At 40.0% G+C, this 15,639-nt stretch overlaps 2 protein-coding genes across 4 annotated transcripts in view; one reads left to right on the forward strand and one right to left on the reverse strand.

Annotated features, from left to right (window-relative positions):
* Positions 1-15,639, reverse strand: part of LOC309532440 (uncharacterized protein) — a 78,530-nt gene that overhangs the window by 28,145 nt on the left and 34,746 nt on the right. Inside the window, exon 3 of the mRNA XM_082222725.1 lies at positions 12,474-12,626. Coding sequence (XP_082078851.1) covers positions 12,474-12,494 — 21 coding nt within the window. The 5' untranslated portion in view covers positions 12,495-12,626. The remainder of the gene's footprint in view (positions 1-12,473; positions 12,627-15,639) is intronic.
* Positions 1-15,639, forward strand: part of CCDC172 (coiled-coil domain containing 172) — a 28,400-nt gene that overhangs the window by 2,666 nt on the left and 10,095 nt on the right. For all 3 annotated transcript variants that reach the window (XM_082222712.1, XM_082222713.1, XM_082222714.1), the window contains exons 3-6: positions 1,622-1,738; positions 3,476-3,641; positions 6,771-6,872; positions 7,881-7,983. In XM_082222712.1, coding sequence (XP_082078838.1) covers positions 1,622-1,738; positions 3,476-3,641; positions 6,771-6,872; positions 7,881-7,983 — 488 coding nt within the window. The remainder of the gene's footprint in view (positions 1-1,621; positions 1,739-3,475; positions 3,642-6,770; positions 6,873-7,880; positions 7,984-15,639) is intronic.

Raw genomic sequence — 15,639 nt, forward strand, 5'->3', positions numbered from 1 at the left:
TTTAGGGAGCAGTCCCATACTGAAGATCCACTGAATGGTCTGGCTGGCCAGCCAGAAAGCCCCTTTCTCAGCAGCCAGTATTGCAGTGGGATGTGATGGCTGAAGGAGAGATCACTATCTCTTCTCTACCAGCTTACTCTTGTATTTCTAATATTCCTGCAGAAAGGGGCAGCCACTTCGTGAACAGTTGATTGCAGGAGCCTTAGAAGGCACAGATCGCTGTATAGATATATGCCTTCAATGACTCTTCTTGGGTGCAGAGGGTTTCCTGTATTGTTTTAAGTGGGCTCACTTCTGCTGCTCAGCAGAGAATGGAGGATGCCCATGCAAAGCAGCAAAAGAGCAGCTATAATAATAATAATAATAATAATTTATTATTTATACCCCGCCCATCTGGCTGGGCCTCCCCAGCCACTCTACATTATCCAGGGTACTACTAGCATTCTCCTCAGGCAGTGGTGTTAATTTTATCTTTTGCACAATATGGAGGAGTGACATACTCCATTCTGTGCTTAGTAGAAGAAGAAAGAGGTGCAAGTAAGGACAAGCCTATTCAAGGCTCATGCGTGCATGCCTGCATTGGTTGTACTTGCAACTATAAGATGCAAACAGGAGTGTTTGCCTAGTCATACTCACGACATCACTGATCTGGGGACTCAGATATTGGGAATAACTAAGGTGCCCACCCCCAAACCCTTCAGTGTGGCATGAGGAAGTAAATTCTCAGTTACCAAGGTAAATAAGCAGACTCTTTGTAAGAATGGAGGGGTTGGTGGGAAGGGGAGGGGGAATGTCAAATGCAGGAAAGAGGAGAGCTCGCCATTAACTTGTGAACTTTCCATTTGTTAATTTGTAGTTATATAAACATGTACTCAGCAAACTTTAATCCTTTTTAAAAAGACCCAGCTTGGTTTTTTGTTTTCTGCTATTTGAACATGCCTAATTACTATGCTGCTGTAAAGAATAAATGAAGGAAAGGGAGAAGAAAACTCTCCTATGTTGCAATTCTTTTAGGATGGAGGTGCTTCTGAGAGTTTAGTCCTTGGCTGCAGTCACATGAGGAGGATATCCTAAGGGACATTTGGAGGCACTGTATTCTTCTAGAGGTTAAAATATTGGAAACTTTTAATTTAGATTCCCTGTTGTTCCCCATTGCTTTGGCTTCTGATGGTGGCAGCAATAATGTCAAGTTTGTATCAGTAGTGAGGGAACCCTTTGGTCAGGTAAAACTGAGCACCCACAACCTGATTTAGAAACAAATTCTAAATTTAGAAACAATTTTAGAAACAAAACCTATGTAGTGGTTAGGTCATAGCTGTCCAGACAGAACCTGGTGGGCCTACAAGTGTGTCTGCACAACCCTAACCTCTTTGCCACCCTGCCCTACCCCAGTACTGTCTTTGGTGAGAGTGACTCCATGGTGCTGCTCCTTGAAACCAACCACTACTGCTTATGTATGGTTAATTAAATCACAGAACAGTATAAAGAATACAGTTTCTGAAGACCTCACATTGCTAGAGTTCTCATGCAAAAGGCCCTGCATATGTAAAATAACTATGTATAACTACAACTGCACTCAGGGGTTTTTTAACGACTTTTTAAAATTTGTTTTTTTTTACAGGCTCAGTTGCTATCTGGAAAGCTATTAGACTTGGAGCTTTTGAAGAAAAGAGAAGAGGGCTTAGAAAGCCAGAAAGCTGAACTTCTTAATCAGAAGAGTATTTTGCTTGAAACATTTGTATGTTCTCAGTGAGACTGTTCTAGATCAGAAATCTTCAACCTTTTGATACCCAGCATTAGCTAAATTGTACATGAGCTGATATTTGAACATAAAAGGCCCAGGATCTTTGTCCCCAGTCCAGCTCAGGGTTTGTTTGTTTTGAATATGACCTGTTGAAAGCAGCGGAACAAGTTCATTGTAACAAAGTTCTCCCATAGCTTTCAGTGGGTTTTGGCGATAACTAGCTGAACAATCCAAACCTCTGTAGTGGCCCAACCATATACATTCACAGCCTCATTCCTTAGGCCCTCTGGGGCAGAAGGCAAACAGCAGGCAAAAATGTTCTCTGAGCTGAGTCAGCCTGCAGCTGGTGTACTGATTGGGCCCACACTGGTGCTGCCAACTGACAGCACTGATGCTGGATCAAGATCTAGCAGACCCCAGGCTGGCTCAGCTCCACCATACCTCTGGAATGGGGGCTTTCCAAAGGGCTACTGTTAGTAGGAGTCCTGCCTGACAGCCTTTTCAGTGGGCAGAATGAGGAGATCCATGCACACAAAGTGATACTAGGAATGCAGATGACCCCAAAGAACTCACCTTTTTCAATTTCTTAAGATTTGTCAAGAGTTATTAATATTTACTAACTAAGGATTTGGTCCAAGCAGGACTAAGCCCAATGCAGCCCAATGAGACTTACTCAGTGAGTAGATATGTATAAGTTTCCACTGTTAAATTTCAAATATCTTCTTAACATTAAACATCTATTTCTTTTCAATCAGAAAGCACCTTGCTTTACACCTTTTTGGCCCTTCTTCATCACAAGAGGCCCAAACCTCCATTTGCAATCTGTAAAATGAAGCTTCTAGCAGCTCTTTGCTCTCTGGCAACTTTCAGGGCCAGTATGGCTGTGTCAAAAAACACACCCAAGCACTGCACAGAAATCAATGCACTGTCTTCATGCCATATATGTTACAAAAAAATAAGAAGGGAATCCACAAATTCATGTTTTGATTAGTCATGTGCTTCTTGCAAGAGTCTACAGAACACCGTGTGTTATCTTACATGGTATGACCACCTCATAACACCACCTGATTGGCAGGAGCAGCTGAGATCATAACAGAATGATCTTTTCAGACCATGTTGGTGGAAGGCAAGACAAATACCTTACATTAAGTATGCTTAATTATAGAAAAAGTTCACAGACAGGAACATGATACTGAAATATTCAGATAAGGCATTATTGGAGGGAGACTTCAGAGTCTTCAAGCCCTGTGTAAGCGAACACGTTATAGTAGATCTTAGGAAAATGCATGTTTCATTCATTTCCATAGCACGTTCAGAGTGAATATTTACAACGTCTGTGTTCACAAAAAAATCTTTGTGAATGAAGAAGTTCCTGTATTTCCTGTAGTCAAATCGAACATCAAACATATGTCTTTAATCAAACATACATTGGGCATTAGAATTTTTGCTGCTATTGGTGGTTTTGTTTGTAATTGAAATCTGTGCTTTATTTTATATTGTTTTGATTTTATTGTTTAATGTGGTTTACATTTTGCATATTTGCACCGTGGGTTAATTCTAAATACTTAGAATAAATAACAGGTAGTCTTTTACATGTCTCTAAACATATATTCATATATAATTTTCATATATAGTATTCATATATAGTTTTCTATTGTATTTTAACAAAGTCTTCTTTCTTTCTTTCTTTTCCTTTCTTTTTTGTGTTACTTTATTTTATGTCATCATTAGATGGGTACAAAGAAAAAAATTGCCATAGAAGATGAGAGATTTTTGAAGGAAATTACAGAGTTCAACAGTGAATATGGGTTAACATCCAAAAGGGAGCTTTTAATTAAAAAAAGAGTCAAGGCTGAAATATGTGAATTAGAGGAAAAAGAAAATATTTTGAGAAATGGTATGTCTTGAATTTAATTATTTTATCTTGGACTATCTGAGAATATAAATGACTATGTTGCAGTTCCATGACACTACAATTTCACAATTTTCTTCCAAGCTGAAAAGTCCTATTAAATTGTAAGGTAATGATTTTCCTAGAGTGAAGAACAGCATGCTATACTGGAGCACCAAGCATGTTCCTTGTTGCAGGGAACATTAACTGCATAGTACTCTAACATATTAAGATTGCTGAACACGACAGGAGGTCAGAGATAAGACTCTTACCTGTCCTTGCCCCAGTCGCAATCCCATCCATGAGTCACTGCTAAAGATTGAAGAGAATAGTTGTTGTATACAGTTTTCTGTTTTTCACTAGTAAACATCAGACGTTGCAAATATTTATTGCAAGCCAGTTTGAGCTTTAGCTAGCATAGATAACACTGAATTAAAAATGCCTTTGCATTTTTCATCCATGAACTGTAATTACATGTGTTGCTAGCAAATCAAAAGCTTAACTTCTATAGTTTATCTTTTCTAACAAATGCACAAAATACTGTGTCCCCCCCCCAAGACTACGTCTTCTCCTTCTACATTATAATACTCTGCCTGTCCTCACATATGAGTCCAAGGCAGCAAACAATCACAAAAATACAGTAGTAGAATCTGCCACTGTTGTTGCTTTGGGAGCTGCTGCCAAATCTATTCCTGCAATTCAAAAGCCACTGTAACTGCTTAGCCCCCTGTAGCTGACCATTGCTTCCTTAAGCAAGAGTATGTGACAGTATGCAGCCAGTAAGATACTACTTTGGAAATTATATTACATGTCACATTGCTCAAGGCAATGAAATGTGGAACATGCACACACTGCATTATGGCCCAATTAGATCCCTAGCTTGCAGGGGCCAGGCCTTGCATCAGTCCTGCCCCTCATTTGCCCAGGGGCCCCCAGATACCTGGTTTGCACCACTTCAAGGTCTAATGATGGCCAACACATATTAGTTGCTTCACAACTGACTGATGGCAACCAGCATTCCAACAACAAAGACTGATGGAAAAAACGCCACATTCTACTGTTATGCCAGCCCCACTTACTTGCTGTAAACCAAGTAAAGTTGTATTTCAGCTGACAAACACAACATGTTCCCCCCCCCACACTAAGAAGCTGCAACATCACACATAACTGGATATAATTAGACACACATATAAAATTAACCGAGACAAAGAGCAAAGACAAAACACTCCAGAAGTATGGGAAAGGATTTGGCAACACATTTCACAAAAATGTGAACAAATTTATAAGTTATGGGTTAAAAAAATATAAATTAGCATTTCCCTGTTTTTAACACCTGCAACACCTAGCAGTATATGCAGTGGGGCAGCTAATATATGTTGAAGGTGTGGAGCATCGAACACTGTTATGCTTCATAGTGATATTCGTGAACTGAAATGTGATATTCAGGAAGACTATAACAGATGAAAGTAAACTCATAGCAGGGTATGGTTTGATGGTAGACCCATTGGTTGTATTGTCTGGATATGTTAAGGCTATGAATTTTTCCGTGGATACGGAATTGGTAACACATTTGTTAACCGTTGCTCATATAGATATGTTATAATGGGTGGGAGGACACTTATCTCTGTGTTAGAAGAATCGCTAGTAAGAGTTTGGGAACTGACTCATCTGATAAAATTAGCTAATGTTGTAAGAGTGAGGGCAGACAGACAACTTAATAAATTATTTACTGAGAATTGGAGCAGTGTTGTTATGTATTGGTGTAACAGAACTCAAGAAAATATTCAACCATACTTATTATTGGAAAGAATCTACATAACAATAATTGTTATGCTTCTGTTTTGACACTGCTACCAGCTTTGCCTTTTTAAAAAATGTATTTTTAATGTAATGATTTAACAAAAAATGCAAGTAGCATTTTTTAAGAACTTTGGTTCAGCCCATTAATGCATTGGATAGATGCTCCTAAAGAACTACCCTTTCCCAACAGTACTAGGTACAATACAAACACTGTAATTCTCACCCATTCAGAGTCATAATCTTTATTTAAGATGCTTAGACACTCACAGGATCATTGTGCTATTATACAAAAAAATTGTTGAATCACTCGCCATTGTTCTCCAACAGTAAAACATTTCCCCCCTGTTGGATTGTGCCAATGTAGAACAATGTATCACAATTTTCCAGGCTCTCATGGACAGTTTATTGGATTATGGTAACGCAGTTCACCTGATGATTTTATCTTGCCTTCTTAGTACAAGGTACTCAAGAATTCAAGAAGCTTTAGAAGGAAAGAATGAGAACCAGCAGTAGTTAATACAACATTGAACAGAGTTCAAACTGTGCTATTAGCTCCTGAACAAATAGAAAGCTGTTAGCTCTCCAACAAAACACATAAACTACAGTGATTGTATACTGCACAGCTGTTGCCATCATACAAATAAATTTTGTTAGCTTTGCTTGCATTTGCAGCTCTTACTTTCGACAAACAGTATGTTGAGTAATTTTGTTGTTGTTGATAATAAATACCCAAGTTTCTAATAAACTAAAAAAGACATGTTCACACTTAGGACCAAATTAAATTTATACATTATATTCTGCCTTTCCACACAAATAGAGCCCAAGCCAGCTGGTAACACCAACACCAACACCAACAGAAGTCTAATGGTATCTGTCCACCACTGGAATGAACACCATTGCCAGAATGAATTCCCCTTTTCCCTCCCTGAAGCTACCATGCCCCCGCCCAGTATATTTCCAAAATCTCCAGAGAGTTAGGAGGCTCTCTGGAGAAGAATTTTTTGTTTCTGGGCAGAGGGCTACAGTAGGGAGGAGGAGAATTCCACTTGCATGACATTGGATGTCATCCAGAATTACCAAAATTTCATCCAGAAATTTGCATGACATTGGATGTCATCCAGAATTACCAAAAGTGCAATAGGTAAAACTTACATATGTCAGTCACTACATAAGAGGTATTATTATATAAGGGATTATTAAATGCGCATAGCCTATATATATGGTTACATATGTAATTATTTTTTCAAAACATATTGAGAAGAGTTGCAACAGAGTTTTTTGGTTATGTGGTAAACTTAAATCTTTAACCTAATTTTAAAATTATCACTTTCTTAGAAATAGAGTCAATGAAACATGAAAATGCTCAGTTAAAAATGTTTCAGCTGCAGAAGAATGAACTGAAGAAGGATTTGTGTACTTTTCAGAGAAAACTCAAAGGTATATTGTTCACTTGATCACCACCTGATTTGATGTTCAGACATAGTGTGAGTACATTTGATAAATGATTCTGATCAAAAAACATTCAACAACAGATGAATGTTTATATCTATATCATGGACTTTTTAATTAATTAATTTTTATAATGAATGATTTTAGAATGTTGTTTATGTTGTACTTTGTACTGTTTTATTGTTGTTAGCCGCCCTGAGCCCGGCTTCGGCTGGGGAGGGCGGGATATAAATAAAATTTATTATTATTATTATTATTTAAGTTAATATTAATCAAGGCATTAATGAACAAATAATTTAAAGAATATGAATTTAAAACATTTTCTGTCCTTCTTTGCAGCTTTAGCAATTCAGACTGCCTTGGATCCAAGGCTTTGTTTAAAAATAATACAGTCATAGAATTGTAGCATTGGAAGGACCCCCAAGGGTCATCTAGTCCAACTGCCTGTAATGCAGGAATCATTCCACATCCTATACTGTATCTTGTGCAATAGGACCTGCTACACCAAGTCCCACTATTGAAGCTTTGGCTTTCATGCATTTCTCCCATGCACCTGCATATCATTTTTTGTATTCCAGCCTTTAGTATTCACGTGCTTTCGATATACGATCTCATATTCTTGTAAGAATGGGAATGACTTAAATACAGCTGAAGGTTTTTTATGTCATAAAACTATAAACCAAATTTTTCATTCTAATAATAGGTTCTTTTAATGTGCAGCAAAACAACTGAGAAACATAGAAAGTTGCCTTAGACTAAGGCAGACCATTGGTCCATCTGGCTTAGTATTGACTGAGTTGACTGGCAGTTCCTCCTCAAGGTTTTGGACAGGGTTCTCTCCCATCCTTAGCTGGAGATACCAAGGACTGAAAGCAGGACCTTCAGTATGTGCTCAGCTACATACACACTCAACTACAGCCTTTCCTTACAGTTTCCATTATATAATAAAGTACTGTATTATAAAATCATAATGGAAAGGTATTGTTTCTTTTTCAGATCTTGAAGAAGAAATAAGAGAAGCTAAAAACACCACAAAGTGTTTAGAAACAGAAAAAAATAAAATTTCTGAAAAACCGCAGACCGATCCAGAATGTGCAAGGTAAAGGTATCCTGCCAAAATGCATAGATTTGAGATGAATTTTGTTTTAGCTAACATGCGTTCATAATGAAGCAAAATAACAACATGAATCTGGTTGATACGGCGTGTGTGTTTATGTAAGTGACTGTATGGGAGGAAGCATCATGGAGAGCAAAAGGAGGCTCAGTCATCCCCTAAACCTGGCACCTTTTCCATAGGGAATGAAGAATTTTAAAGGGGTAAAGCAAAGGAGATCTGCCAAGCCCCTTTCCTTCTCCTCAAGTGGAGTTGAAGCATGAACAAAATCTTCTAAATGAAATGTTTTGCTTCAGAATTTGTGTGTAGGAGCAAAACCGTATGTATGAAACATACATCAAAAGGGGACTTTAAATGATAATACTAGTTGCAGATCCATAAGCTGATGTGGTACAGCACACTACAGCTTGCTTTTGCATTATTTATTCTATTATGGTACATTAGCTTTTCTGATGTATGAGGTTGTCATCTTCCTTCTGAATAATACACTTCTCCTGGAGTATCTTGCTATTGCAGTGTCATTTAACATTCAATACAGCATGATTAGGAAAGGGGTGTTTACTATGAATATAAGCATGCTGAAGATCAAGGTTAGTTAGTGTCCATGGGCTTGCAAATGACTTACAGCACAATCTTTTGCATGTCTACTCGAAGTAAGTTCCCTTTAGGGAAGGGCAGTAACTCAGTGTAGAGCATGAGCCTTGCATGCAAGAGATCCCATGTTCAGTTCCAGCATATCCAGGTAGAGCTGGGGGAAACTCTTGACTGAAATCCTGGAGAGCCTCAGCCAATCAGCTAGATGAACCAATGGTCTGACTCAGCTTAAAACACCTTCCTGTATTCCTAAGGTAAGTGGGTGCAGAATTATAATCTTATTTGAATCAGTAAGATATTTAAATAGTGCATGGTATGTTTGTTTTTTAACAATGTGTTGATGTTTATATGAAAAGTAATGCAATGAAGTTCTGCAATTTGCTGAATATGATGCAAAGCAATTATAAAGAATTGTCAAGAATTATTGATAAATATAGTTACTTATTTTGCAAATCATATGATGAACACCAGAAGACAAAGTGCTACTACCACGTCAAAGATTGCACTTTTGGGAAACCTGCCATTTTACACATTGGGCTTACTTCAGAGGCAGAACTGGAAGAATGCACCATTATTCAAGATTTTACACATGTATATTGTATTTCCTTAATCTAAGATTGAAGCATCAGTATGCACCTCCTTACCCAAGCCCTTCAAAGGTCTGTGAAGGTGTTTAATTTAAGCCCTATTGATTTCAATTAAAATGCTCCTGCCCTGGTACTGAATAGCATAAAGGCAAGTAGGCAATGATTGTCCCACTCAACAAAATTCAGTTAGACTATGACTGCTCACATTTTATTTTGTAGGGATTGAATAAAGGAACAGCATTAATAATTGTAGATAACATATCACAACAAAGATAAACACGATACCAGTTTATTATTTCTGGGTTCCCCATATTCTCCACTGAACTTGGTCATCTATGGCAGTATTACCCAAATCTTGATACTTTTTCAGCAAAGGCCTCTTCCTGTATTCAAACAGGAAGTACCCTTAACACAAAAAGATAGATGCTTAGTCAACAGTTCATAGAGCAGTGAGAAGATATTCATGTAACTGTGGGATAAGTAAACGTAAAGGGACCCCTGACAGTTAGGTCCAGTCGTGACCAACTCTGGGGTTGCAGCGCTCATCTCACTTTATTGGCCGAGGGAGCTGGCGTACAGCTTTCGGGTCATGTGACCAGCATGACTAAGCCGCTTCCGGCGAACCAGAGCAGCGCACGGAAACGCCGTTTACCTTCCCACTGGAGCAGTACCTATTTATCTACTTGCACTTTGATGTGCTTTTGAACTGCTAGGTTGGCAGGAGCAGGGACCAAGCAACGGGAGCTCACCCCATCACGGGGATTCGAACCGCCGACCTTCTGATCGGCAAATCCTAGGCTATGTGGTTTAACCCACAGCACCACCCGCATCCCATAACTGTGGGATAGCCTGTTACTAATAGGAATGTTTTGACATTCGCTTTTTACTGCCATTAAGGGCTCAAGGATTAAACCTTATTTTCTGGGCAATGGTGATGTTCCTGACCTGCATGCAAGAGCTGTATACAGGAGTGAACTGTGCTTCTTCCTGCCTTTTCAAACTGCACATACAGACTAGAAATCAAATAATGATTACCTCTTTCTCTTTGCACCTTCCCCTGAGCTTCAGGAAAACTGTCCACTTTGGGTCTTTTACAAAGCCCCTTACATACTTACCTGGATTTAAAGTGAATTGTTAAGCATTTTAAAACCCAGGCATTTTTTGGCACTTGAAAATCTGCTTAGAGAAGGAGGTGTGTGTGACTGCATGGTTGACATAAGGGTCAGCCAGTGAGTGTTGTGTTCTGCTCTGATCCTCTGGATGCTGTGCAAAGCATTGGGTTTCTTGTAAACTCAGTTTGAGAAAGAAGAGCATTCAAGCATCTCCAAGGGACATAGAATAGTGCAGGGGTAGGCTACCTCCATCTCAGAAGCCAGTGTAGACCCAAAACCACACCCACTTGTCAAATCAGCTGACAACAGTTGGTGACATCCATTAATGGACAGGAGGTAGGGTTTATTTGTGCACTGGCTGCACTGACCCATACAGCAGGATTTAATCCCCAATTGCCAGTTGAAACGGGGGGTTGGGGTTGGGGGGGCGATGACTTTGTTTTAGCCACAGTTTAATGCAGACCCCTTCCTGAATTAGGAAGGGGTTTGTCTTGAAATCCCTGCGGAAATAAACATACCAGGAAGGCCTTTTATCCTGTACACTGCATGCCAAGGTTGGTGGTGGTGGAGGAGAAACCTTTCTTTTTCCAGTAGCTGTGGAACTGGATAAATTGAAGTTAAAGGAAAAGCATGGGTGGCGCTGTGGTCTAAACCACAGAGCCTAGGGCTTGCTGATCAGAAGGCCAGCAGTTCGAATCCACGCAATGGGGTGAGCTCCCGTTGCTTGGTCCCTGCTCCTGCCAACCTAGCAGTTCAAAAGCACGTCAAAGTGCAAGTAGATAAATAGGTACCGCTCTGGCGGGAAGGTATACGGCATTTCCATGCGCTGCTCTGGTTTGCCAGAAACGGCTTAGTCATGCTGGCCACATGACCGAGAAGCTGTCTGTGGAAAAACGCCGGCTCCTGCAGCCAGTAAAGCTAAATGAGGGCCGCAAGCCCCAGAGTCATCTGTGACTGGACCTAATGGTCAGGGGTCCCTTTACCTTTACCTAAGATGAAGTTTGGATGGATGTTGGCTTGCTGGCACTTGTGGAGTGGGCTATGCTGGTAATTCTTCTGTGGCTTGAATTTTAATTCAGGAGGCAAGGATAACAACTAGTTGAAGAACTGAACCTGGTGTGTTTCATGCAACATCTCTAGATTAAGAAAGTAATCTTACAGATAATACCTCCTAACATGCACCAAGAGTTGCTATTACTTTAGTTAGCTTTGATTACTTTTTTAGAGGTAGTTTCCAGAAGGAAAAGGATTTCGGTTGGACTTTCAAAATGATAAGCTGTTTTGCATTATGTATCTCTTAACACTGAATGAAAGAGGCACAACATCAATAGACCTGACAAGAAGACAATTCAGCAGGAAAATAACACACTTCCATACGAGTTGGTTGATGATTAAATTGTTCGATTTTTTTTTAATTGTTTCTTTTTTGAGGACAATACACACTTTGGAATCTTGTTGGAGACAGAACTAATTAAATATAGAACAGCTTAGTTTAGTTTCAAAGTGTGGTTAATGAAACTGCCTCACTAACATGACTGCTGTGCAGCCAAGACCAGATGAATTATTATTATTATTATTACTATTATTTAGTAATTTCACGGGATTGTACAGTCTTTGAGGGTGGACAAATACCACACCTTTCACGTGGAAGTACTTCCAATTTGATGTAGTTTATTTCTTTTTTTAACTATAGAAATTCCTCTGGGAATTATGTAACCATTTTGTGTTGTTCCACTGGGCAGTCTGCTAAACCCTTGGAAAATGAGGGCCAGCCAGGCTGCTGAACACAGCCAAGCCACTGTTTAGAGCAGCGCCCACAACTTAGCTTTGTCTGAAGAAGGGCTGTGGAACTTGATCTGGCCAGTGGGCCAGATTCAGAAGTCCCCCCACCTCTCACAAGTTTCTTGGACATCATACCAATTCAGGCTGTGGCTGCAACAAAAAAATTGGGATAGCTGTCTTAAGCACGTTCTTGATTCTTTTCATCTATAATTCACCCCTTTTTTTCAATTAGGCAGCTTTTTCTGTTGCCTCAAGACCAGTGATGTTTGTCACCAGTAGAGATGTTTTAGCCTTCTCCATCCTGGGAGAAGGCAACAGAAAAAAGCACCAAATTCTACCATCAGCTGGACTTAAGACTGTACTCCCAGTTGTTCTTTTTCAGTTTAACATGTGGGTTTACCTGTCTCATGCATTGCATCATACGATGTTAGGTGATAGGAAGAAACCTTGCTGCAGCTGTCCCGGTAGGAGAAGGCTGTGACACCTCTACTGACAAACCTCTCTGGCGCATCAGAGCCAGTGCTCACCAGCATACATAGTATGTAGGTGGTAGCTGTAACAAAGATAAGAAACAAGCAGGTCAGGTACCATGCTTATTCCTAGCTGTCTAGTCTGCAAAGCATTCAATAAAAGGTTGTCAAGTGAGGTAAGAGTGGTCTAGGACAAAGATAATAATAGGACTTGAACATATGCAGTACATGTGATCTACGTCTGAGCTGAAACCCCTTCTTTTACTAATTTTGTAACTAAATAAAGAAAGCAAAAATGTATCATCTTGAAGAGAGAGAATGATGTTTATTGAAGACCTGGCAGCTTGAGGAGCCTTTGAATTAACAGTGACTCAGCCATCTTTGCTGTCAAGAGTCTTTCCAGGATCTGACTGTGCAGACTGAGGTCTTTGCACTCCAGCTACTTTTCCTGTATTATAGAACTAAGATGCAAGCTAGACCTTGAGACAGGCATAGTCATTAGAAGCAGAATGACTGCCTGAAAAATGCTCGCAATTTTTCATGTGGACTGTTAAGCTACAATCCTGTGCCACAGTTCCATTAAAATTTGTAACTGGCTGACTGACCGAACCCAAAGGGTGCTCATCAATGGTTCCTCTTCATCCTGGAGAAGAGTGACTAGTGGGGTGCCACAGGGTTCTGTCTTGGGCCCGGTCTTATTCAACATCTTTATCAACGACTTGGATGATGGACTCAAGGGCATCCTGATCAAATTTGCAGATGACACCAAACTGGGAGGGGTGGCTAACACCCCAGAGGACAGGATCACACTTCAAAACGACCTTGACAGATTAGAGAACTGGGCAAAAACAAACAAGATGAATTTTAACAGGGAGAAATGTAAAGTATTGCACTTGGGCAAAAAAAATGAGAGGCACAAATACAAGATGGGTGACACCTGGCTTGAGAGCAGTACATGTGAAAAGGATCTAGGAGTCTTGGTTGACCACAAACTTGACATGAGCCAACAGTGTGACGCGGCAGCTAAAAAAGCCAATGCAATTCTGGGCTGCATCAATAGGAGTATAGCATCTAGATCAAGGGAAGTAATAGTGCCACTGTATTCTGCTCTGGTCAGACCACACCTGGAGTACTGTGTCCAGTTCTGGGCACCACAATTCAAGAGGGACACTGACAAACTGGAACGTGTCCAGAGGAGGGCAACCAAAATGGTCAAAGGCCTGGAAACGATGCCTTATGAGGAACGGCTAAGGGAGCTGGGCATGTTTAGCCTGGAGAAGAGGAGGTTAAGGGGTGATATGATAGCCATGTTCAAATATATAAAAGGATGTCACATAGAGGAGGGAGAAAGGTTGTTTTCTGCTGCTCCAGAGAAGCGGACACGGAGCAATGGATCCAAACTACAAGAAAGAAGATTCCACCTAAACATTAGGAAGAACTTCCTGACAGTAAGAGCTGTTCGACAGTGGAATTTGCTGCCAAGGAGTGTGGTGGAGTCTCCTTCTTTGGAGGTCTTTAAGCAGAGGCTTGACAACCATATGTCAGGAGTGCTCTGATGGTGTTTCCTGCTTGGCAGGGGGTTGGACTCGATGGCCCTTGTGGTCTCTTCCAACTCTATGATTCTATGATTCTATGAAAATCATTGTTACCAGGGTATAACCGGAAGCAAGATCACACCAACTTGAATTTGCTCTTCACAAATTTTCTGGAGCAAAACCTGTGTTTTGTTTTCCCCTTTCCTCATTTATATTCATGATGGACATCTTTTTTTATTAATGATGAAAGAAGAATTGGTCCTTTTTTTTAAAAAAAAAAGCCTTGTTCAGAAAAGTGCCTACAGTAGTAAAAGGGTTTCAATATCAGCAGACATTTTCACAAAGATGCTTTCATTTTCACACCAGTTGTGGCAGGTTAGGTGTCACAGCAGAGGATTCAGATGCTTTGAAGTGTCCTGCTAGTTTGAAAGAAATATTACAGTAACAAAATGCACTCCACTGACAGCAAAGATCCACCAAGCCATCAAACTAGAATGTACCATGCTTTGAAGAAGGCCCATTATCCTACTGGATTATATGATCATGTGTCAGGACAAAATACTGCCATTTCCTTCCATGAAAATCAATTGCAGAATCTCACTGTATTCTCAGCATGCTAGCCACCAACTTCAAAACAGCTTTAACAACATACAGAGCTTTAAGATGTTAAGTGTAAAAGCCAAATGAAAATGTGTCATAAAGCACTGCCTTCTTTAGAAGAAAGCTTATTTGTGGGACTGTAAAAGGTTTAGCATAAAGATGATTATTTTGATCATCCGTTTGAGTTACCTACTGCCTAAAGCTTTTAGTACTATTGTGATACATTTATTTGCTGGGGCAAATTGGTATTTCAGAATGCACCACTCAGGCCTAACTCTCCAGCCATATGACGTATGGTGTCAATTTGAGACATCTATAATATGATCTGATTTGCTTTGTCTGTCCTACAGTGGGCATATGATTTGTGAAGACAACACCACAATATGTTTAAAACTATCCCATGCAAAGCAGCCCCATATTCACAGCCATATGCAGAAGTAACATATGGGCCAGGCATCCACACTAACATCCAAACCTCACACAGTTTCCCTCCTTGAAAAAGAATGGAGAGAATTCTGATTTGTATTTGTGGGACCTCTTTGCTGGGTGTTGGCATGGACTCTCTGGTTCATAAATTATTTCCTACACATGGCCCTAGTACTGGAGGTCCTTCACATGCATAAACCTATATGTCACTTGCGGGGTTTGTTTACTTGACAAATCTCAAAGAACTAGGATTACTTCTTACATATTGGAATCAGGGCCAGTTTAGACACCCTGCAGGAAACCCTTTACTCACATTGCTGCTAACTGCATGTGGGGAGAGTTAATGCTTAACATAGTATTGGGGAATCTGTGATCCTCCAGATGTTGCTTCACTACAGCTGCTCTGCATAATCCCTAATCATGGCTACAGTTAATGGGATTTAGGGTTCAACAACACCTGGAGTTTCCCATTACTTAAAAGCTTATTGTGTAGTAGATCATACTGTGTTCAACTTCTGTATATCAGTGTTGCAGC

The sequence above is a fragment of the Podarcis vaucheri genome, assembly GCF_965113315.1.
Source record: "Podarcis vaucheri genome assembly, chromosome: 5".
Lineage (NCBI taxonomy): Eukaryota > Metazoa > Chordata > Lepidosauria > Squamata > Lacertidae > Podarcis > Podarcis vaucheri.